The sequence below is a fragment of the Lissotriton vulgaris genome, chromosome 10, assembly GCF_964263255.1.
Source record: "Lissotriton vulgaris chromosome 10, aLisVul1.2, whole genome shotgun sequence".
NCBI lineage: Eukaryota > Metazoa > Chordata > Amphibia > Caudata > Salamandridae > Lissotriton > Lissotriton vulgaris.
In genome coordinates this window covers 321,478,597-321,504,175 of record NC_141698.1, presented here as the reverse complement: position 1 = coordinate 321,504,175, position 25,579 = coordinate 321,478,597, and the positions used below count along the sequence as shown (strand labels likewise).

At 46.4% G+C, this 25,579-nt stretch overlaps 1 protein-coding gene across 3 annotated transcripts in view; it reads left to right on the top strand.

Moving 5' to 3' along the window:
* NKTR (natural killer cell triggering receptor) overlaps window positions 1–25,579 on the top strand; it is a 492,868-nt gene that overhangs the window by 57,239 nt on the left and 410,050 nt on the right. For all 3 annotated transcript variants that reach the window (XM_086941096.1, XM_086941095.1, XM_086941094.1), the window contains exon 3: window positions 25,186–25,260. In XM_086941096.1, the coding sequence (XP_086797222.1) occupies window positions 25,186–25,260 (75 nt within the window). The remainder of the gene's footprint in view (window positions 1–25,185; window positions 25,261–25,579) is intronic.

Here is a 25,579-nt window from a genome sequence, read left to right as displayed (position 1 = left end):
CCCCACCCACCTATTTTTACAAATAGTAATACATACACACTCAGCTAAAGTCACTGACAGAAGCATGCACTCCTCTATATAGCCACTCTCACATTCATTCACTCACTCGTGTATGCAGTCACTTGTACCCCGCCACTCACATATACTGTCTTACACATATTCAGTTATTCACTGATATTGACGCATGCACTCAATCACCAACACAGCCATACAGAGACTCGCTCCCTCACCCATACAACTTCACACACACACACACACAGCAGTACCCCATACAGCCACTGACTCACCCACTCACTGATCCATATAGACAGTTGCACACCTCCTCACCCACAAACAGACACCCGGACAACCATAGATGTAGTCAGACAACCAATTATTCACCCATATAGCCATTCACGTTCCCACTAACACACTCATACACCCACTTAGACATCAACTGACAGACAGATACACACAACCAGTCTCTCACCCATACTTCACTAAGACACCTAATCACGCACTTATATAATTCATATATAAGTCAGGCACCCACTGAGTCATCCATACAGTCACTCATACACCAGCTGGTTCACCAATAGACCTTGGTATATATTTATCACTCTTTAACTTTTAAAAACACTCAGTCACTGGATAATGTCATCACTGATCTCGTTTGATAGGTCATCAGTGATGTCACTGACCATGTCATGAGTGATGTAATATGTGAGGTCCTAAGCAGTGCTTTGTGGGGGTGCGAGTTACAGTTAACTCGGCTAACTATAATGGCAGAATTTCTCTAGTTTTGTACAAGTAAAATGTCAGCCTAACTATCACGTCTCTATAACATTTGTTTTTATCTGAAACCCACCGCCACTCTCATTCCCCCATTACCACACAGTTTATAAGGTCTACCTATTTGTGTTTTTGTATTGAATACCACCCCCCTTTAGTGGACACGAGGTAAAAGCTTTTTGCCAATATTTAGTATTTGTGAAGCAGGTGATCCTCCTAAGTGCTGATCAAGTGTCTTTAATCAGGTGGCCAATGAGTCTGAGATTGTTAAGCAACATCTGACTAGCCTAATGCCATGTTCCCCTTGGTCTAGCGCTGTATGAACTCAACCTGGTTAAAACTACATTGATGCATACATCCTTGTACTCATTGTAGCTTGCAAATTGAAGATGGTTTCTTAAGGACTTAGCTTTCTGCTGTGAAGTGTGCTCGTACGCGCTACAGAAACACTCCTCAAAATAAAAAGAATAGCCATCATCAAATAGACAACATAATTTAGATCCTTGTAATAAAAAATCTAATGATTGTACATGCTCGTGTGGTGGCCAGTCGGAGTGTCGGAGTGAAGGGTAGAGTGGGGAAGGTTTGAATCCTATCGTTTTTTTTAACTTAAATTCTAAATATTGAATCTTCCAAAAAACATTACAATAGAAATGTATTCGAAAGGAGAGAAGGGGAGTTCGTTGAGTAATTACATAGCAATAGTAGTACACTTAGAACATCATGTGAGCGTTCAAACCCAATTGTCCGAGTCTTCTAGAATCAAAATAATTCAGGTTGTACAGATTTTAACTTGTGCATTTTCTAATGATCTTTCCAAAGTTTTCCATATTGTCAGTTAGTTTTTTTTGTGTTCTCGCTGTACCTCATAGGTGCTCTTGGGTGGGATAAGCACCACATCAACTAATATTACAAATATAAAATGTTAAACATTTCCGGTTGTAGCACCTGTGTTCTTCTAGTGAGTTCTGACTTTGCATAGGTATGGGATTTTTGTTTCTTTAATAACTTTGGCGCTGTTCGATGAATCTGCATACATTTTTATATTTTTGAGAATCTTCATATTATGAATGGCTTAAATCCACTATCACTCGGAACACATTTCAACTAAAGTGACAGCCAGATACCTGCACCAGTGCTGTTGTCAGAAGTCCCAGAACCTAGTCGACTTTGTAATACTTTCTATAAGGAGCTGGGCAATTTGTTCAATTAAGCCAGCTCTCAGAAATTATTATTCACCTTTTAATCACCAGTTTGAGAAACCAGGGATTCTGGAGTTATAACTTAGGTGATAGAATAGCCTAGAGGAATATTAATTGTACTACTTGGGTGGACATGTAACCTGACAGTCACAGGTTGAAATCCTATCTCCGCCTTTTCTGGTTCAGCGAGTGGTAAATTCATTGCGGGTTATATCGGCTTGAATGGAAACTTTTCAGTGTGGAGGTGCACGTTGGAAAGAACTGTGTTTTATTTATCTCTGAAGAAGCATGATTTAACATTTTCTTACCCACAGTCTGTTTAGTATCCACCAGACTTCCCTTTAGAGGTAGCTGGGTGCCTTATTTCCACAGGCACTCAATAGGTTAACAGAAAGGCTTGGTTACAGAAGCAACAAGCATTTACAATGCAATAGGTCTCGCATTATTAAAGTTTGAGCTATTGGCATTATAAATGACAATGCCTTTTATTCATTTGTTTTTAAAACCTGCAATCGGTGCATAAACACGCACTTTGAACGTATAGTCCTTGCTTACTATGAGCAAGGCTGGCAGTAAAAGAGACTGCCAGCCTTGCATCTCATAAGCATGGACTACAAGTACAAAGTGCTTGTTTACGCACCGATGCAAATGAATAAAAGGCATTGTCATTTACAATGCCAATAGCTCAAACTTTAATAATGCGAGACCTTTTGCATTGCTGTAACCATAAGGCTACATCCTCTCCCCTAGAAAATTGAAAAGTTTGCACCTTAAGCCTGCTTTGCTTACTGTACAGAACCAGAATGACCGTGGTTTACCAACGTCCACTAGGCCGCAAGAATTTACGTGTATGAAAATCTTGAAAAAAACCATTTTCACAACAATATCTCAGGTCTACTGCCTTTAACATAACTTTACATAAACAGATCCGGCACAAAGCCAAGTTCACTGGCTTGAGACCATAAGCAACAATGTCCAGCTACTCAAGGCAACCAACATGTATGTGGGTGATGCCTAAGCCCCTCCTAATAGTTGGATGAATTCTGTTTTTTACGTTGACTACAAAAGGTCACTCGACCGCTGCGCTAGGAGCAAGAGCTAACGAGAGTTTGAGCTATTGGCATTGTAAATGACAATGTCTTTTATTTATGTTTTGCGGGTTTTCAAAACATATAAATAAAGGCATTGTCATTTACAATAGCTCAAATTTGGAAATGCGAGACCTATTGAAGCCACCTGTGAATGAGAAATGGTGAGCTGAAGCAGGGGAACGGACAGAGGCAGAAGCTGAAAATGGAGTAGGCGAGAAGGGATGATAAACAGAGAGGATTTGATTGACTGGAAGTCATATATTGATGCCCTTCTTTCCCTCTACTTGAAACCACCATGATTGCCCTCCTTAATTATTTGCGTTTTTAGGTCGAAGACCGGAAATGCTGGCTTGCCAGCTTCCGGGAGGAGATCTTATGTTTCTTAGTAGGGTCGTTTAACCCTCCTCTCTCCTCCATTGGCTGGCTTCCTAAACGGAGGCCAGCCATTGGAGGAGAGGGCCGTCACTTAAATTTAGCCCCGTCTCTTTCGGATTCGGGGCGTAAGTTTTGCTGTTTTTTAGCTCGTGACGTCGTCCGTCACTCAGGACAGCAAAACACGCCCCCGAATCCGAAAAATTTCGGAAGCTTGAGGCCGCCATTTCTGCCCGACCGCCACAGGTGACAGACCCTCCGTTGTCCCGATGCTGTATTTTCTGACCATTATCTGTGCCTCTCCAGGCATGAGAGACCCTTTAGCACAGCCCGTGACCCGTGCAGGTCAAGGCGCTACTTGTTCACCCTCTGTGTATGTGTTGAGTGAACATAAGGCACGCCGCCTGGGTTCCTCACACATTCCCTAGCGTCAGGCTGAGGCATGTGAAGTTTTCCAGAGGAGTCGAGAACACAGGCGAGCAGGGGACAGTATCAATGGGCCCCTGGAGCGCAGGAGACCAGTGCGGCGGTTCTGGTAAGTGGTCTGGCAGTGAATGTGTGCAAGTCCTCATGCATTATTTCCATGTACACTGGTGAAAACTAATCTCACACGTGCACTGCCCCGGCTGTGGGTGCACAGACCTTCTATAATGCGCCATTCCTGCATGACTTGTAAAGCCGGCAGTATTATGCGGCAGACAGCAGTGGGAACGGCAGCCTCTACCGAGAGATCCGATAAGGGGCTGACTTCCAGCCAGCTGCTGCTGGCCCAACAATAGGTGCACAAACTCCAATGTAACACGAAGAATACCTCCTCTCTGGCTTTAGAGCCGCATCGACTGACTAGCACGGAAAGGAGAAAAAGTAACAGACGCCTTTGCTTGCATCATTTACAGCCTCAGAAATCCCATATTATCACGTCCTTTCTCCGTAGCAGGCAGCGCCGGTCCTGGATACCGACAACATGAAAATCACACACCCGTGTGTAAAGGGCTTCTTGGCTCGAACCCTGGGATGGCCGTGTTACTGTATAAAACGTTCTGCATCTTTTTTTGTAGGCACATCCTGCAAACAAACATTGGCAAAGGCATAAGATCTCTTCTTTAAATTGAGTTACCAGGCATTTGGTCTTATTCAATGCTGTTCGGCATCGGCATTTTTTGCATGTTCGCTGATGTAGAACATCGGAAAAAAACAAGCTGCCACAGCAAGATGAGATGTGAGCACGAGTCACCACACGTGCACATGCATCATGATGTAATAGCATTTTCTTTCTACTTTAACTTTTATTTTACAGTTTCACTATGGCGGACACCAATCTTGGAGCAGTAAATAAATGTAAAAAAGAACACACAACACCACATTAACGAAAACCAGGAGCAATCCAGTAGCAAATCAGAGCTCTCAAGTTCTCTGATTAAGAATTTTTTTTTAACTTAAAAAAAATAAAGCGATAGGGAATGGCAGGGAACAATTGCGACGTAGGTTCAGCCGTCACAGTTTGAGCATGACAAGATATGAGGAGAACAGAGGATCTTGGGAGGGGGTGTTAAAATAAACTAAAGGCTGGATTGGGAGGAATGGTCAAACCAACTGATGAGCTAGGTGGTGCGTCGGTAGTAACATGGAAGGCACAGACATGGTAATCTGGAAGGGAGGGTGGAAATAACATTTGAGGGAAGAGAGTAAGAAAGCATGCTCAAAGTGATGAAAGAAAAAGCAGTCCTGGTAGATAAAAATCATCCAATCAAAATAATGGTAAATAAACTATGCTCGAGGGAAGGGACAAACCCAAGAAGAGGAAAGAAAGCCATTTAATAAGAAGCAAGCAAATGAGAAACAAGAATGAGAGCAACAAAAAAGCCAATCACTGGTAAGCAATTGGCTGCCAAATGACACTAAATATTGGTATTGCCCTTAATAGGTCTTCTGCTAGACCTAAAAAAAGGTACAACATTCAATTTGCAGATATTTGTCATTAGGGCCCTCCAAGGGGTGACAAGGTATCCCCGATATTTCACTGGTGTAGGCTGATCAGTAGCAGTACTGAACGGGTGGGGTTCAGTAAGTTGGAGTGAGTTGCGGGTAAGCGTCGGTGATGGTAAGGGTAGAAACTGGCAATATCTTCACAATACTAGAGAGGCCAACATATATGTAGCAATGGAAAAGTTCTCAAAGAGTTGCATGTGTTACTGTAAGGTAAGAACCTCAAATCAAGGGGGGCGGAGCTTGCCGGCGTCCATGAAAGACGTGTGAGCGCTGAGCTCCTCGCCTGAGCCCCGTTAAAATCCGACAAAATTATCCTTTCGGCGCCTGACTAGCTCTGAAAGTTGAGGCGAACTCTCTATCTACGCTCCGGCCTGACGGGGGGCCTTTCCCCGGTCGAAATCCGGTGTGGTGTCGCTTTGCTGCTTGGAGAATGGCGCGGTGGCGGACCAGGCCGTAATCCGCGGTCTATCCTGAGGGGCTGCCCGAGCTGCGTCACGCTACGTGCGGCCTGCGGTGCTGGAGTGGTGCCGGTCTACCTCTCCTGCGACTACACAGCTGGTCCTGCTTCGCGATATCACGCCCTGTTCCCGAGCGAAGTTGTGGTGGACTGGCCTTCGATTGTGCATTCGGTGGGAGCAGAGGTGCTGGTGCTTTAAGGTACTAATGGTCGCCGGAGGAAGGTGCTAGCTGGCCGCCAACCCTCTTGGAGAGCGATCTATCAGCCTGTGCCTGAACCCTGCGCATCCCTCGGACGGCTGTGGGACTGTGGATTTGAGGTGTCCCGGAGTGTGGTGACCCAACTGCTCGGCTTTGGTGTGGTCTGGTTACAGGGGAGTGCTCGATGGTGTGCCTCCCTGGCGACTAGGCCTACTCGTACTGCCGTGCGATTAGCCGCCATCTTGGACACATTTCTTGCTGCGCAACACCTCGTCCTTTGGAGCCTGCTCCCCCAGTATCTCCTTTCTACTCCCCTAACATTTGCTGGCGGTTTATTGCTGGCGGTTGGGCACCGTGACTGAATGTCCACCAGGAACGCTATGGGGAAGGGCGACAAGACCCAGCCCAAACTGTCGTTTGATCAACGGAGAACGAAGGGTGCAGAGGGGCCGGCCCCGGATGCCTCGCCGCGGCCTACGGCCTCCGACAGCTCACTGTGTGCGGACATTCGTGAAATGCTGGGCACTATGGAGAAAGGCTTGCAAGACAGCATGGCGGCGATTGGCACTAAAATTGATGCTTTGTCGTTCAGGATGGACCGCATGTCTGAGAGAGTAGATAAGCATGCCGAACGGCTGGATATGGCAGAAAGGCGGCTGACGGAGGCGGAGGAGGCCCAAACGGAATGGGATAAAGACCGTAAGCAGTTCGGAAGACTACTTCAAGTCATTCAAGACGAGACGGAGGACTTGGAGGCGCGTTCACGGCGCTCCAACGTTCGCATTACTGGGGTGGCGGAGTCTACCAACACTGGTAAAATGGAGCTGTTCGTGGAGAAGCTGCTTCGGACCCTGTTAGGGGAGGAGGTCTTCTCCCCTATGTTTATCGTTGAGAGCGCTCATCGCACTCTGGGGCCGAAACCGCAACCTGGACTCCCACCGCGGCCGATTATGGCGAAGCTCTTGAACTATAGAGACAGGGATCTGGCGCTTCGGCTAGCAAGGGAGAAAGGAAATTTGCAATTTGAGGGCATGAATATCTCCCTCTATCCGGACTTCACGGCGAGAGTGCAGGAGGAAAGGAAGCGCTTTGCCCCATATAAGAAACAAATGAGAGACCTTGGGCTGGACTATGCCATGTTGTACCCCGCGAGACTCCGAATCAACAAGCAGGGGCACTCACAGACCCTGCGGAATTGAAAAAATCCCTGAAGGAGTGGGCTAAGGAACAACGCAACAGCCCGAGGAGTCATCGAGAGGACGCTGATGCCACTGCTGACATGGACGGCCAGGGGTAATCGAGTGTGCGGACTCCTTTATGGGTCGACTGTGCCCTTCCGTACTTTTGACTCTGGTACAGACGCTGTGAGCCTACTGTGTCGCAATTGTGGGGTGAGATCTTGCTAGCTACTCATTGAACGCATAGGAATGCACTGGGGATCTGGTGGCAGCACGCTTTACTATCTGCTGGTTGCTTTGGGGAGGGCCCTCCCGCGCGCGGGAGCTTAGCTCTTTGATGGTGAGGTGTTGGGCTAGTGAGGTTGCCGAATGCTACTGGGGGGCGGGGTGGTGGAGTAACCGAGGTTTAAGGTTCTAGACCTAATTGTACTGTTGTCTAGCTGGGAACCTCTGCCCCGGCGCTTTTGGCTTTTGGCTCTCCTGTGAGCCCCTTGGGTCTGTAGAGTCCAATGGTGGTTTCGGGGAGGGGGATGGTGGGTGGTGGTGGGACCTGTCTGACCGGGTTGGGGTTGGTCGGCTGTGGGTGGGTGGGTGGTTGTTATATCCTTTTTTTGTTGACCATGTTCCATATGTTAATTGGGGACTGTTGGGGGGAGGGTTTTGTTCGGCCTACTACTGGATTGTGTCTGCTGTGCCACCTGTGCGAAGCTGATTCGCTCCCTATCCTGCAATGGTGGACGTTGAGATTTTAGGGCCGGAGAGTGGCCCCAACTCTATCAGAATGCTATCTTGGAATGTGAGGGGGCTGAATGATTTCCGTAAACTCCGAAAGGTACTGGCATACTTGCAGCGACAACGGGTTGATCTCGCCCTGCTCCAGGAAACCCACCTGCCTATAACTAGTCCTATGCTGTTGACCAGGGGTCTTGGGAGTGCTTGTGTTGCTGCAGGGTTCACTACACATGCGAGGGGTGTCCTTACGTGGGCTAAGCCCAAATCGCAATTGAAACTACAGAAGGTTGTTGTGGACCCGGAGGGTCGGTATGCCGTTGCCCGTTGTGTGGGGAAAGGTCACGTCTTGTTGATTGTGAATGTGTATGGCCCCAATTACGACACACCTACATTTTACACCTCGCTAGCGGACCTGTGTAGACAGTATGAGGGCTCCAGGTTGCTGTGGGGGGGGGGAGATTTCAATTTCGTGTTGGACCCAGAGCTGGACAGGTCGGCTGGTGCTTCCAAAAGCCCGGCGGCCTCGGCATTACTCATGCAGGCGGAAATGGTGAAGCTTGATTTGTTTGATGTGTGGCGTCATAGGCACCCGGGGAAAGGTTGTTTCACTCATTACTCAGCCTACCACAATATACACACGAGGATTGATTATTGGTTTGCCTCCCACTCCCTCCTTAATTCAGTGAAGGGATGTGCAGTATTGCCGCGCACGCTATCTGACCATTCACCACTGCTTTTGCTACTGGAGGCACCGGCTAGAAGGATACCCATGTTCACCTGGAGGTTCCCCCCATATTCACTCCTAGATGAGGCCTTTAGAGGGGAATTAGCTGAGGATATAGACACTTACTTCTCAACTAATGTGGGGTCGGTGGACAGTGTCCAGGTACTTTGGGATGTGTTCAAGGTGTACATACGTGGGATGACGATGGCCAAACACTCAGGGGTGCTTAAAGCTATCAGGTAGTGATTGAAATACTTGGAAACACAACTGTCTGATCTGGAGCGGCAAGCGGGGGGTGCAGAGGATACTGACACAAATGAGAGGCTTAAATCCCTGCTAGCGGAATTCCATGATGAGGCGGATAGGGAGATACAACATATGGGGAAGTACGCCACGGCACGCACATACGGGGAACGGGACCGCCCTGGTTCCCTGTTGGCTAAACTGATGCGTAATAGCAGACCGCCATTTGTGATTGAGGAGTTATTAACATCTAGTGGTGAGGTGGTTACGGAGGAAAGGGATGTGCTGGCAGAATTCCATGCTTATTATACCGAACTGTATAAATCACGGTCAGGCCACCTAGAGGAGGAAATAGATGACTATCTGAGCTATATCCAGATGCCCTTTCTGGCCAATTGGCAGCGAGAATTTCTTATGGCACCATTCCAGAAAGAGGAGATTACGGAGGCGCTGGAGGGGATGAGATCGGGCAGCGCTCCGGGGGCTGATGGGCTTACGGTGGCCTTCTGTAAGGCTTTCCAAGACAAACTTGTACCCTACTTGATGCTGCTCTTTGAAGACATTTGTCAACAGGGTAGTATGCCGAAATCTATGAGGGAGGCACTTCTCATTACCATCCCGAAGCCGGGAAAACCCCCTAATGAGTGTGGCTCGTATAGGCCGCTCTCCCTGATTAATGTAGACGCCAAATTATACGCAAAAGTTCTGGCGGCGCGTTTGGCTCTACTTGTCCCAGACTTGGTTGCCCCGGAGCAGGCGGGTTTGTCCCCGCCCGGAACTTGACCTACAACATTCGTACGGTGCTAGGCACCATTCAGCATGTCCGGCAGGAGAATAAGGCTGTGGCTATCTTCCTGGACATGGAAAAGGCCTTTGATTCAGTGGAATGGCCGTTTATGCTCAGGGTTCTGCGTAAGTATGGGCTCGGCGAACCTTTTTTACAGATGCTAGGGGCCCTGTACTATAAGCCGACTGCACGCTTAAAGATAGGGAACTCGGTCACTGCCCCAATTGAGAACAGCAGGGGCACCCGTCAAGGTTGCCCCCTCTCCCCGCTTCTGTACGATTTAGTGGCGGAAACTCTGGCGTGCGCTATTAGGGAATACCATGGGTTTGAAGGGATCAACTTCCCTACCTATCAGATTGGCATTTCGACGTACGCAGACAACACCCTGTTATATGTTCGTGAACCAGAGGAGAACTTGTCGTCTGTCTTGCGGGAAGTGGGGAGGTTTGGAGCCCTGTCTGGATTGCGGGTCAACTGGAACAAGTCTGTGGCGCTTCCTCTGACCCCGGTGACCCTCCCGTTTGACTCGGAATACCCGCTGCAGTGGACCACGGACTCTATCCGTTACTTGGGGATTCGTGTTCACACTGATCCTGAAATTCTGGTGCGCGAGAACTATGGTGTTGCGTACTCTAGACTGGTGGATGATGTGGAGGTGTGGTGTAGGCTCCCGCTGTCCCTGATGGGCAGAATAGCATTAATGAAGATGGTTGTCCTCCCCAGGTTCCTCTTTCTCTTTGCTAATATCCCCGTAGTGCTCTCAAAGGCTTTTTTCCGGCAGCTCACGCAGACGCTCATCAGGCTAGCGTGGGGGGGCAAACAACCGAGAGTTCAATGGCAAACTTTACTGCTCCCCTATGAACGAGGGGGCCTGGGGGCTCCAGATTTGGAACGGTACTACAGAATAGCGCAGGGGGCACATCTACACACTTGGATCCATGGGGACCCTGGCATCCCGCACGTGAAGCTGGATCGCCTCTTCGCGGATCCCACCCCGCTCCCAGCCACAATATGCTGCCCTGTTAATCGCAGGGTTGGTAATTTACACTCTATTGCAGCCACGAACCACGCTTGGCATGCGCTAGTCCGCTCACGGGATAGCGAGCTGCTGTACTCCCCCCTCATGCGGGTGGAATGGGCGGTGTGGTTGGCCCCGCTGACAGAGAAAGGGGTCCTTAAGGCGTTACGGGACTTGGGCATAGAAAAGATGGGGGATTTCTTCTTGAACGGCACAGTGAAGACATTGCAAAAGGTCCTGCAATCCCACTCTGGGACGACGCTGTTGCACAGCTTCCAATGTCATCAGGTCCGTAGGGCGCTGCAGGTGTTGCTGGGCCCGGAATTGTCGGAGCCGCAGGAGGTGCTGGAGCTCACATATGTTATTAAGAGCCCATCGTCCAGTAAGTTGGTAACGAATCTTAAGAAATTGGGGGACCGGCACCGGCAGTACCCACTCTCCAAGGCCAGATTGGCTTGGCAGTGTGATCTCCAGTTGACGATCTCGGATGAGATGTGGCACTACTGTTGTACGAACACTAGAAAGATCTCACTTAATAGTAGACATCGTTTGATACATTTTAAGTATTTACAGCGGGTCTACTACACACCGGAAAGATTGCACAGGTACGGATTGCGGGAGTCGGCGGAATGCGATCGGTGCCACTTTCCCTCGGCTGATTTCTTACACATGTCCTGGACTTGCCCTAGTATTCATACATTCTGGCAGGGGGTATTCTCAGAACCTAGTATGATGTTGGGAACTGAGGTACTGCCGTGCCCGGCTCTGGCGCTGCTGGGCTTTTCCAAACCGTTGCCGGTGGCAGTGCGGCGCTTGGCTGATATTGCTCTGCTGACGGCCAAGCGCCTGGTTGCGTTGTGCAGTTAAATTATAGATTTAAAAATGGATTTAAAAAACAGTTCTCCCCTGCACCCTGACAAAAAATTGTCTGTGAAGTAAAATGCAAGTCAGTTGTCAGGTCTACCCTACATGTGGCTTAGAGTTTTGAAATACGACTAACATTACAGTCTATTAAATCAAGCACAAAGTTTTTGTTCACTGCAGATTCTGAACCCACAAATTTGACGGTACTTTTATATACAATGAAGAAAAAGGAGGTTTGGTGAAATAAAATGTTTGTCATCCTAGTTAAAATTTCAATATCGTTTGAGTAGCCCAAGACCAGAATTGCCTCAACCCTGCATAAACCCAGCCTTGGGAAAACGCTTCCTTGAAAACACTTCACTGACGGTCCTGTAAAGGTGTTCAAGTCATTTGTTGAGGCGATGATACATGCACTCTGTTCAACTGAATAGGGCTGGGTCCAGTGCTTCATTTGAGGTGGTGGGGGTGCCACAGCACTTATTTTTGGGGATTGACCCTCATATTCATCTTTATTACATTACCCGAGAGTAAGAGATGGAAAAACGCACAGAGGAAAGAAGGAGGAAGAGAATGATGAAAAAACTGCCACAAACGAAGAAAGCAGGATCCCACAATATTAGTGAGATAAAGGGAGGGGGAGTGTTTGGAAGTGGATTGAGGAGGCCTAGTGTGGATCAGGACTACTCAGCCTTGATATTTAGTGCACTGCCTTTTAATCGAACCTTCTTTGGGCTTCTTAGCAGAGCCTTGGGCACTTATTCTTTTAGAAATTAAGTACTGGTTGGGCCTTTAAGCCAACACAGCTTAGAACTTATAATGTACAAAAATAGGAATACATACCCCCACCTCCATCTTTTACTACAAAATCATTACAATCACCAACATATTATTCTATTGTAATATCGAAGTAAAACACACATTTTTGCCTTCAGAAAATATTTGTTTACATCACATTAGTGAGGTAAAAGTCAAGTTTGAAACTTTCACAACTATTGCACAAAATACATTTTAGATAAAATGACAATTGTCATTACTGCAACACCAAGAACTGATGTTAATATGTCAATTTGTTTCCTTAAGGGACGAAAATAATAGTTTCTAACAGGTTTTGCACACCGCTTCCCTAATATTCTTCACAGTCTCTCACTGGTGACTGTCATTCTCTTGTCCAATTAGCTTAATAACATTTTTACCTTCTTTTTTAATACGCTGAATTGTTAATTTATATCAAACATATTGCGCCGGAATACAGCATCAAACGGCTTGGTGCTTTCACTTTAATAACTGAGAAAACAACTTTTGTAGGAGAAGAAAAAGAAAACTACAAAGTGTATCCTGATTTTTTTCTAGTATCTTTAGCAAAGTCTACAAAACCATTTTTTGTAGTATTGGTCACCTACCCTAAACCCTTTTTTTATACCATTCGGTGCAGCAAATGGTGATGTTTGGGGGTAAATTGAGATTATACCACAATGGAGCCCAGTCCCTTTCATTTAGCATTCTAAATGTATTGGCCCATGCGTTTATATATTTTGCACATCTCACTTAGTCTAGTCTGATTTATTGTTCTTGCAGTTTGGAAATAGAATACAAATCCGGTAGTGCTCCAACCACCTCCCATCAATGTACCACAGTGGTTTAATCTGCAAAAATCAGTTTTTTACCCATCTAGATAAATGAAGACATTATACGATTTAGTTGGTTGAAAAAAGATATGTAAGCACTACATTGTCAACACTGAAAAAAAGAATAAACTCTTTGGCAGAATGTTGATTTTTAGCATATGTGTACTTTCTGCTAAGGAAAGTGGAATGGGCTGCCAAGTCCGTAAATCCTTTATAATGTGTAATCAATATAAATCAGAAATAACTTTTTCACCCTAACAGCGGGTATTCAAGAAGTGTTCATGATCACTTACTTATGTGTTACAATACTAGCCATCTGTGTTAGGATGAGTTATTCATAATTATTGGGAACATTACTGTTCATTTTAAAATAGACATAAAATCGTCCATTGCCTGAGGATACTGGACTTAATTTACAGTGCAGTAAGTTGAGATCACCCACGGGAGCAAATGCTGTGCTCCAAAAATAAATACATGCTACAACACACCAGGAGTCACAGGAAGATATTTAGGCCTCAAATATAGGGGTGCTGGACAATTTTGGGGTATCCAGTGTGTGTCCAAGGTTAGAGCTAGGTAGATTCATATTTTCAGTTTTAGTGTAGTGGTGTTGGTGGCGCTCATGTTTGGCGACAAGTGATAAATGTATTGGGACGTCTGCAGGCAGAGTTGAAATGTTAGGATAGGATAGCCGGTACATTCGGAGGGGTTACTTTAGTCCTCACAAGTGGTCTGGTAAAGAAAAGTAGTGCTGCTGGAACAGTTACCTCTTATTTATTGATTTAAGAAGTAATTCTGACTAAGTGGTAGCTCCATATGGCGAAGTAAACCATTTGCTTTAGAAAATACATTTTTTGTGTAGTTTTTTTTATTTTTTATTTTATCATAAAATTAGACAGTGATCGTAAAGGTAATGGTGATGAGGAGGGTATCAGTTTTATTTTTAAATGATTTCCATCAATATCACATAAGGCTACAATTTCTTTCATTTCTAAAAGCCCCGTAAAGGAAATACTTTCTTCCTGTGACTACCACTAGAATTTTTTTGTGCGATTTTGCACAGCAGGTAACTAAAGCACTGTGTGCTTCACATAAGATGCATGTATAGTCTTAATCTGCCCAACTAATGAAAAGAAAGTGTCCTCTTACCCATTCTTTCCTGCTCAATCCTTATTAAAAATGAGGGTTTAGGAAAATTCCTTTGATAGATGGGGCTGGTTTGGATGTAAAACCATTTGAGGCATCAGTCACTAGATGGCCCATTTAAAACATGTGCTTCTTGTCCCACTGCAACCTCTTATTGTGTACCCTTTAAGTGTATTGTTGAGAGGAGCCCTAGTTTTGATGACACGCACCGTTTTAGAGCATTCTGCAAAGTGTCATAAATATTGCTTCTTGCTTTCCATTTTTACAAAAAAAATTGATTACCATGTCTGCAGATTGACCCAGAAAGTAGGCAGCTCCTACATTCCAGTTCTATTTCTGGCTGTTTTACATGCTTCATGGACACTGCTAATTCTTTTCATCTTTTTTTCTTTTGAACTGTGTTCTTTCAATACGATTGCCTTGGTTCTTTCTCTTTGTTTTCTAGTAGCTAAGTTGGGCATTTGAGTGTCACAGATCAGCACAATCGTTTGCCATAGCCTAACACAAAACAGAAATGTAATTGTTTATGGAAAACATTGTGAATTTTATTATATTTAGACGAACAAGGCTTGAAAGTCGCGTATTTGTCTCGGTGGTTAAGTACTCTCAGGAAGCCACCTTGGTTTTCTGTGACAGCTAGCCTGTCAGGGGAGCGGTCTGTGATTTTTTTTTTTTTTAACTTTATTGTGCAAGAATAGCATTACAAGTACGGGCCTACAACCACAGGGGCCGCCGCTAGGACATTGAAACCAATCTATGTAGTTCACAGAGCAATGACCGCTCTACTGTGGCTCAGAGTAACACAGGATACATTCCAGCAACACAGGATGTAGGCAGGATATAGAAATTTTTAATTTTTTAAGAAAGAAGGAAACAAAAGAAAAAGAACTCAAGTAGAAAGATGGTGTAAACATTGTCAAGCTCCATAGGGGGGGGACCCACGGCACGAACCAACCGATCAGGAGGACATAAATATACAATCGGGAAGGGGGGGAGGCAGTGAGGAAGTCAGACACATAATAATAAAGGGAAGACTAAACCGGTACAGGAACCAACGGATCAGGGGGAGGATGGAATGTCCACAGTGTCTTTGAGGGGAGGTGTGCAAATATTCCCTCGGTAGGCGTTCCACTGACCCCAGATCTTCCTCCACGCCCCAGGCTTGCCCCTAGCCACATATACCGTCTTCTCCCTAAACATACACCAGTCCATATTCTCCTTCCATGCCGACATGGTGGGAGGCCGCGGGGAACCCCACAGCTGCGCAATATCTCTTTTTGCAATCATGTTCCCCAGTGCCGCCCACCGGGCCTGGGCAATGTTATAATCATTCGGTTCCCACACATTCAACAGACATCTACGGACCTCAGGCAGCAAAGCAACCCCGGTAACACTCTCCATGACCGCATGCACCCGCTGCCAATACACCGCCACCTCCCGACACTCCCAGAGGATGTGAAGGAAGGTAGCACTCATACCACATCCACGTCTACACAGCCCATCCAGGGAAAAACCCATTGCAACCAGACGAGGACCCGTAGCATACACACGGTGGAGAATCTTGAATTGAACAAGTCGGAGACGGGCCGGAATGGCGACCTCTTTGGGGGAGGATAAGGCGGCCTGCCAATCCTCGTCATCCAATTCCAACCCGTCCCCAGACCAGACCTCTCTGAGACGCACAAGAAGGTCTGCCCGATTGTTAGTACGATCTCCTTGATCTACAAGAAACTTATTATCGGGTAGATGACCATCAAGTATGCGGTCCTCGAGTGGGGATGATTCAGGAATAGATTCACCAGCCGTGAAGGCAGACAGCAAGGCGTGGCGAACCTGTACATATCGGAAGAATTCTCGGTCTCCCAACTCGTACTCATGTTGAAGCGTAGCAAAGGTCTTCACCGCTCCCTTCACCCAAAGATCACCCACTCTGCTGATACCAATCATATCCCAGTTCTCGAAACCTTTCGTTGTCCAGAGGCATCCCAAGCGTTCCGACGCATACAGTGGGGTCGCTTGCGTGAATCGATCATTCCATCCCATGGCCGCATTCGCATCTTTCCACACTCGCACCGCAACCCTGGTGGGTCCCGTGAGGTTCCACCCCGCGGCCCGAGAGTAAAGTGCTCCATTGAAATTACCGCCGGGCAACTGATGTTTGTCCATCTCGAAAGCAGGTGCCGGACCGGGTTCGTAGGTAGCATGGTTAATGGCAGACAACTGAGAAGCCCAATAATACCTCCTGATGTCCGGGAGCACGATGTCCCCGTCATACCAGGGGAGAGTAAGTTTTGCAAGCGCAATGCGAGCACGACCGTCCCACACGAGCCTCCTTTGCAAACCCTCCACCTCCCTAAAGTACGCCGCCGGAATAACGTCAAAAGAATTTTGAAGTGCATAGAGAAAGCGAGGCAGCGACATCATTTTAAAGAGTGCCGCTCGACCAAGTGGCGACAACGGCAGCTTACGCCACCGCGCTATGTCCTGCTTCAGTCGAAGCGGAGGAAGGAGATTTTGCTCGTAGCGGGCAACTGGATCCAACGATACATATACTCCCAGGTACTTGAAGCCGGATTGCGAGGTTTGAATGGGGAACCTACTCGGCAAGGGGGGGGAGGCCGCCTGAGATGACATACACACACGATTTGGACCAGTTGATAATCAGACCAGAGTTCTTGCCAAAAGAATTAAGAACATCAAACAAGACGTTAAGGGATTTATGGGGGGAAGTGAGGTACAGAAGGATGTCGTCGGCATACAACGAAACACGATCTTCAAAGTCGGGGACCACCGGATGCCCTTTATTGAACGCTCCCAACGGAGCCAGGCTGCAAGCGGTTCGAGAGCAAGAGCAAACAGCAAAGGGGACAGCGGACATCCCTGCCGCGTACCCCTCCCGAGAGCAAAGGACGGGGACACTCTGCCATTGACGACGACCTGAGCCAACGGATCCGCATACAAAAGCTTGACCCAACTGATAAAGCCCGCACCAAAACCGAATTTAGCCAGGGTGGCCCAGAGATACGGCCATTCAATCGTATCAAAGGCCATTGTGGCGTCCAAGGAAGCCAAGATGGCCGACTCAGATAAAGACTCCGCCCTAGCGAGAACACTGTGTAGGCGCCGCAAGTTGAGAGCAGTGTTTCGGTGCGAGATGAATACGGATTGATCCGGGTGGATCAGGTCACAAATTACAGTGATTAAGCGATTGGCAAGGACCTTGGCAAGGATCTTAGGTTCAGCGTTTAGTGGGGAGATAGGCCGATACGACGCACAGCGATCACGGGGCTTGCCCTCCTTAGGAATCACAACTATAGTTGCCAGACGCTGATCATAGGGGAGGGCACCGAGCTCACGTGACTCCCTGAACATCACGCGAAGGTAGGGCGCAACTTTGTCCGGGCGCAGTTTATACATTTCAACAGGAAGGCCATTAGGGCCCATGGCCTTACCAGAACGGAGGGAGCGGATTGCAGTAGCAATCTCATCAACTGACAAAGGAGCCTCCATGCGCTCTCGATCTTCTTCAGATAGACAAGGCAAAGCAATGTCCCTAAGCGGTAAATGAGTCATCTTCATCTCTGTCGGACATCGGGGAGTAAACCACACAAAAATAATCGGCGAAACAGTCCCCTATCTCGCCAGGGTCAGTCACGCACACACCATCCAAAGTCAGTATCTCGGGAACAACACAATTCACTCTCTCCTTCCTAACAAGCCATGCAATCAATTTGCCCGCCTTACCACCACCAACATCATACAGTCTTCCCTGCTGTTCCCTAAACATTGTCTTAGCGGCATCTGTAACATTGGACTTATAATCAAACTGTTTCAAGCTAAGGGCGTGGAGTGTCTCCCGGGTAACGCCTGATTCCAGGTCAGCCTCTAACTCAAGTATTTCTGCCTCCAGATTCTCAACCACCATATTTCTAGCCTTCTTAGTCTCGGCTATTAGGGACAGGGCCTGACCACGAATGACAGTTTTGAATGCCTCCCACAAGGACACATAGGACGAGATGGACCCCTCGTTTTCCAAGAAATAAGATTCTAGGGATTTTATCAGGCTCTTACGGGTCTTGGAGTTGCGCAGATACCACGGATTGATAGGGGCAATCTGCCCGCAGCGTGTGTTCCTGTGTCAAAGCTAAACCACAAAGGAGAGTGGTCAGAGATACCTCGGGCCAAATGTCTGATCTCCCTGACACAGGAAGACTGAACTGCAGGCATAAGGACATAATCGAGCCTGGATAGACTCCCATGGGCCCCAGAATGGAAGGTGTACTGACATTGCGTTGGATGCATTAACCTCCAGCAGTCCACTAGGCCAAAAGTATCTATGAACCCACCAAGCCAAGATTGGGCAGTGGGAAGCGTCCTGGGGGGGTGGCGTTCCAACTCGCCTGAAAGCACCAAATTAAAGTCCCCACCCATAAGAAGGAGACTGTCAGGAAGGCCCAGCAGCAGTCGGCCAACATCAGAGAAAGTAGAGGTCTGGAGACCTGGGGGAATGTATACTGTAACCAAGGAAAGAGTTTTACCCTCCCACCTACCGGTGATGGCGGCGTAGCGCCCTCTATCATCAAGGGTGACACTATCTATCTCGATGTTGAGGGAAGCCCGAATCAGGATACCAACCCCTCTAGAACCAGTTGTGAACCCTGAGTGGGCCACCCGGTAACCCCACCTGTTTAAAGCATGACATACATTTCCCACCAAATGAGTTTTCTGCAGGAGCACCACATCAGGAGACAAACAACGTAAATATTGCAACACAACACCCCGTTTGATACGATCCCCCAATCCATTGACGTTCCATGATACCAACCTCAACCCACTACCCCCCATCCCCACAAGTAAAGCATGGGTAACCCCACAAGGAGCCAGACACCCGAAACAAGGAAAAAATTACATCGTCGCCTTAAAAAGAAAAAACACCCCCCCAAATTACCCCCCAACCACCACCCGTTACAACTCCCCCCCTCCCTGCACCCCTGCAATAGACCAAAATGCCACCTCAACATGCAGTGTGCCTGTCGCCCTAAAAACCCCACTCTACAAAAAGACCCCGGAGGAGAAAAGAGGCCCGTCACCACCCGCCACCCAGACATGAACCGCACTGAACCATATTAGAAAAGAAACAGAACCCAGCTGAGAAAAGGTCTAATGTTCGGAAGTCAGGGACCGAAAAAGTCACTTCCGCTTAGGCTCACCACCTTCGGCACCGCCAGGGTGTTCCGTCCGATCACCCCGGCCAGGTAAGGTATCCAGCCAGTCAGTCACATTGTCCGGCCGATCAAAGAAGAAAGTCCGCTCCTCGTACTCCACTCGAAGCCTAGTAGGAAAGAGCATAGCGTACTTCATACCAAGGTCCCGAAGCCGTCGCTTTACCCCCTGGAAGGCCATTCGTTGCCTCTGGACCTGTTGGGTAAAGTCCGGGAAAAAGTTGACAGAGGAGTTCTCAAAGTGTACCGGGCCATGTACTCTCGAAGCCTGTAGGATCGCGTCCTGATCTCTGAAGTGGAAGAGTCTCGCAATAATGGGCCTCGGAGGAGCGCCCGGCTTGGGCTTTCCACCCGGCACTCGATGCGCCCGCTCCACAGCGAAAAACTTGCTGAGTCCAGAGGGAGAAAGGTGCTTCAGTATAAGATCCTCAACCAGGAGATCCACGAGTGAGGCTCGGGATTTTCTGCCACTCCAATGACGCGAATGTTATTGCGTCGCGCCCTGTTCTCAAACTCCTCAAGCCGATGGGACATCAGATCGTGGGCTGATTTCAAGTTACCAACTTCCGTCTGAAGTTCCAATACATCGTTCGTGAGGCTGGAAGTCTTGAGATCCAACGACTTTACTTTCTCATTGGTCTTGGACAGGTCGGCCCTGATCAGGGTGACATCGATGGCGACCGTGTCGATTTTACGAGCCAGTGCCTTGTATTGCTGACCGATGGTCTCCTTCATGTTAGAGATGGCGCCCATGATGTCCTGTAGGGACAGATCGACAGGGGCGGAGGGATCTTCTTTGGCATCCACTGGGGTACGACTGGAAAGGCCAGGGGATCCTTTGGGCTGAGTGTAGCGATCAATAACATTTGTCTGGACCAGTCCCCCCCGGAGAGGTGCCTTCGTCTTACGCTTCTCAGCGTCACCCTTACCAGCCATGTTGGAAGATAAGCCCCAGAGGGGCCCGCGAGACCTGGTAAAAATGGCCGCCGTGAGGCCGGGCACCAATAGACCCCAAAAGTCGGCTCGCAATGTCAAGACCAAAGTACAAAAGCGATCCACACAACTGCGGAGTCAGGGCAGTGGTTGCATTAACTGGAGGCTGGAATGGCACCGGGCCGAGGGATACGGCCTCACAATCAGACCGTGTCAGGATCCAGAACCGAAACCGAAAGTGATGAAGGGGCAACTGAGGAGACCCCACTGCCGTTGTTGTTCGATTCTGACCCGGATCCACGATTCATCCAGTTCCCGGCTTGCCTCCCGGTGGGCCCAAAAAGTTCAAATCGATACAGTTTCGGTTGCCCAAGTCCGATTTAAGATTTGAAAAGAGTTATGAACTCAGCCGAGGTTCATCTCAACGAATCCGTCCAAGAAATCAGGATAACTGCAGGATAGATGGCGAGGGTCCGGGGAGCCCTGTGCTCACGCGACCATCTTGGATGCGCGCTAAGCTCCTCCCGCGGTCTGTGATTTTAATGCATCCTGTGTCCTTTTCGTTTGCCAAGGACATGACCCTAAGGTTAACTGTTTTGCATTACCATAGTTTGCAAATAGTCCTGAGGGAAGGCAGAGGTGCTGAACCATAGGTTAACAAGCTTGTAGAATTTGAGAACACCAGAAGATCCCTTGAAAGAAGCAGCCCGGAGGAACAACGTTGAAAATCAGGAAGCCCCCTTTCTTTTCACAGGATCTTTAACCAATGGTTGAATTGCTTCTGCAGATCTTTAACATTACTGCTCGAGGATAATTTTAAGGCGCACATCCAGACTAACAGATCCATCAAGTCCTCTCTACTTTCACTGTTGAAATGCTAAAGAGTGCATGGTCTGATGCTTCCTGGCACCAGCCTTTTTCATAACACTTGCAATATTTGTATATGCTACTCCTATCTGAAGGAAGTAGCAAACATTTTACATTCTTGTTTGCACTGAGCCAGTGCCAGTTCTCATGCTCTTTCAGTAGAAACAGCATCCATTTTGGAAATGGACTGATTTGATTAATTGTTCTGATACAGAACTCAGCTTCCCCGAAAATGCAGTGTTTAATTCAAAATGTAGTACTTGTATGTACATTATCTAAAATGACACGTGATACTTCTGCAGCTATGCTGTGATCACTAATGTATTGAGCTGTTCTTCAGTGTAGTCACATTTTTACGATTTCAAGACATAAGGCTTCCTTGGTATTGGGGCAGTTGCCTGCGTTTTTTATGTATTTATCATGATTGCATTTTTCTATTTCAGGCATTGTCTCTTGGCTCTGTAAGTTTAAACTAAAAGTTTTTAGAAGATTGAGGAATTAGGGATCCCCTCAAGAATCCATAGAAAGAAGCAGCCCCTAGACTTACACTGGCACATGAATTTTAAAGGCATTAAACGCATTTAAATTTGTCTTTTCTGATTTTAAAAGGAACACATTTATGTACAAACGTGGCCTTGTTAAAAAGGTGTATGTGCAAGGATTTGCATAGGCACTTAAAGCTGATTTTCCGATACATTATTGATGATCATTTATGTTATTAAAATGGCTCCAAAACCTGAAGATGCTGGGTGACTATTTCTGCCTTCTTCTGTGTGTCTTTGTCTTATTCAATAGGATCATGGTTCATTTGCTGTTGTGGGGGAATGGTTTCGCTCAACTTTGTAGCTTATTCAGGCCTCTTCCAGGAGAATATCAAACCTACTTCTGTAATACCAGATAGGGCAGTTGGAAACCAAAGGATTTGGAATTTAAGTTATGAACCTTATTTTCCAACACCTATAAGTCCTAAGTCCATATGCTTTCAATCTTTAATTTTTGCCTCTATTCAAATCACTTAATCTAAATGTTTTTAAAATGCATTCAAATAATTACCTACATCCCTATGTTGGCACTGGCATGGGTAAGACCAAATCAGAAACATCCTACCTATAATGTTCGCCTGGTTCCAGATGAAATGGAGCATGTCAAATATTGTATTTTATTGGAGGGCATCCACAAAACTGTACATCATAAAAATATTCTAGATAACAAGCACCAATGTATTTTAATTTGTTATAGATGAATATATTTTTTTGCCTAAAGGGACAGTGAAGAACTTCCCCCTGCCCTCAAATGTCAATGCCTGCTCCTTTCGTAGACACCCCCCTCTTGTTATACGTCCGCACACTGTTTGATGTCTCTTCACTCATTCGTCTCACATCCCTTACTGCCAGTTTGAACGTTTTGTGGTCCTCTTACTCTACTCCTCCACTTGCCTACCTCTCCTCACCAAGCTCAACCCATTCCACTCTTTCCACCACCACCACCTCCACCTCCTCGTGATGGCCTATACTCCCAGCATCTACCAATGACAAACTGGCAACCTTGAGAAGGTGCTGAGGTGTGCGGTCTGGGGTGAGGGGCTGTATTGGAATCCTGTCCCATTCTCAGGAGTGCTACGTGGCAGCAGCCCTGCTGGTGTTTGCACCAGAAGCACTTATTCTGATGATATTGATATCCTTTATTTTACCACAATCATATCATGCATTGAGTTGTATTTATTTATTAAACATTTTTGCATAGCGCTGCATATAATCTTTCAGTTACTTCAGAGTGCTCAGTATGGATCGGGAAAAGTACAACAGGAGTAGATGGGAGTTAAGACCAGAGTCCGTGAAGGGGGATATTCTAGTCTGATATTCTTAATGGAAACTCACAAAAGTGGAGTTTGTTTTTTGTCAAAGTAGAAACATTCTATTTCAAATTCTTTCCGAAGCACATGAAGTTTGGTTCTTACCCTGAACTCTGCATTCCATAGTCCAGGAGTGTGGACAGACTGGTTTAGCTGTTTGAAGACTTTGGCTGACCTACTGAGCATTTATTGATTGCAGGGTCGTTTGGTGGCTAGGATGTAGAGATAAGTAAGAGCAGCATGTTTCTCCATGTTCATTTGGCTGCTGCCCCCAATATACTTAGTGAAATTCAAGATTCACTCTGCTGTACACAGTCGTTTCCACCAGGAGCCAGATAAGTGCTTTCAGGGTATGTTCAATATGGTGGTGCTCTAAATTTTCAGGACCATTCAGACAGCTTAGCATTAACACCCTTGCATACCATGAGACTAGTTAATAATAATCTAGGTATGCCATCATCAATGCTCCTGTTAGGTAAACTCAGTGGTTTGATTGGAAGACTGGGTGAATTAACCCTTCTGGTCATAGGGCTATTATGTGTTGACTGAATACTCACGTGTGACTGGCGTGGATTCCACTAATTTATTTTACACATCTGTTCCCAATGGTGAGGTTAGAAAATTGTGGGTAAACACACCAGTACCCAATTGTTGTGGAGTGGGTGGGTTAACTTGTTTATTACTTTTTTATTTTTGGGCAGGGCACTCACCCTAAAACCTATCCCTGGTGTGTATTGGTTGGATCCTCGCTTGGACCTAGCATAGAGAATTACTGCTGGAAAGAGGGCATTGGTCAGAGGTATCCGCCTCAGGAACTTATCAAACTGAAGCAGACTGCTTTCAGTTTGAACTGTGTGATCAATTACACAAAGGAAAAATAACATAAATGCTAGGGAATTTCTTCTCTTGCGTCCTGACTTTATTTAAAGAAAGAAAATCCTTTAATTGCTTGCACCAGAAGCATTTTCTTGTTTTAATGTGGTGGACAACATTGTAATGACTTTCACATCAATAAGGTAATGTGAAGGATGTAAACGACTTGTCCTTCACATTTACAGGGTTTAAGGAATGTGACTATTGCAATGCCATACTGTACAAACTTAACATATACGTTTTTGCATGAAGGAAAGGGTCCATGCTCACCGACTGCCATCTTAGATAAGTAATTCGCAAGCAAAAAAATGGTGCTCACATAATTTTTAGCCTTTGTGGCGTGATGATGCATACAAGCTCAAATATCACAGCACATGCAGCACACATATGATGCGGCCAGTGGCTGCGTCTCTTTTTATTCCTTCTCTTTTTTTAAAAGAGAATTTTTATGGCCAGTGCTTCACAGCATTGACAAAATATGCTTTTCAGGAGTGCTGTAGAGCATCGGCAAACAGCATTGACAAAGCAAATCGGTCTGAACAGCGATACCTGTTGGCTTTGCCAATTCCGGACATCTTTCCTGACAGCTCTTTGGCAAATTTAATATATTTATTAAATGTCAGTGCTTTGGAGCTTAACTGTGAAACTTATACTTTCCTCTCTGCTGCTGTGGCTGTTTGCTTTCATTGAGGATTTAAAGGTCTACAACATTGAAATGACATTTATTTGTAAATTAAGTCATTAGACTCTTCCTTTTCTGAGTACATCGTTACACTTGCCTCTTTTAGTGATCCAAGTTGTTGCACAGACATTGTAGATATCTTAACCTTAGAATTTGTTTCACGTATCCTCTTCCATCAAGTGAAGAAAATGTAGTTTTAGTAGGTCTGTTTGTATTTCAAAGTAATTGTGATTTGCAGAAAGAATTATGTGTATTAAAGTCATTCGAAGCATACCTCATTATTTGCTTTCAGTTAATAAAATGGTTGTTGAATTTGACATGCACTTCTCACACCCTTTTTTTCTTGTTTTCTTGCAGTTGGCCGTATCATATTTCAACTGTTCTCTGATGTGTGTCAGAAAACGTGCAAAAACTTTCTATACTTATGCACAGGTAAATGATGATTGATTATGCATTTTACTTGCCTTGGGTTCATTTTTGGACTTGATGTTTGTCAAGTCTTCCACCTTACATACTACCTTAGTATCTGAAATTACTTAACAATCGTTAGAAAGGCTTTTTTGTTGTTGTCTGTTTATTAGCTACATGATAAGTCCCTACAATTGCTTGAATGACAACCCTCTACTACTTCTACAATATTAGTATACATTAGTAGGCAAGGATTTAGCTTAGTGGACAGAGCTGCTGACAGAAGAGCTGAGGATCCTGGTTTACGTATCAGTGTCTGCTCAACAACCTGTGATTTTGGGAA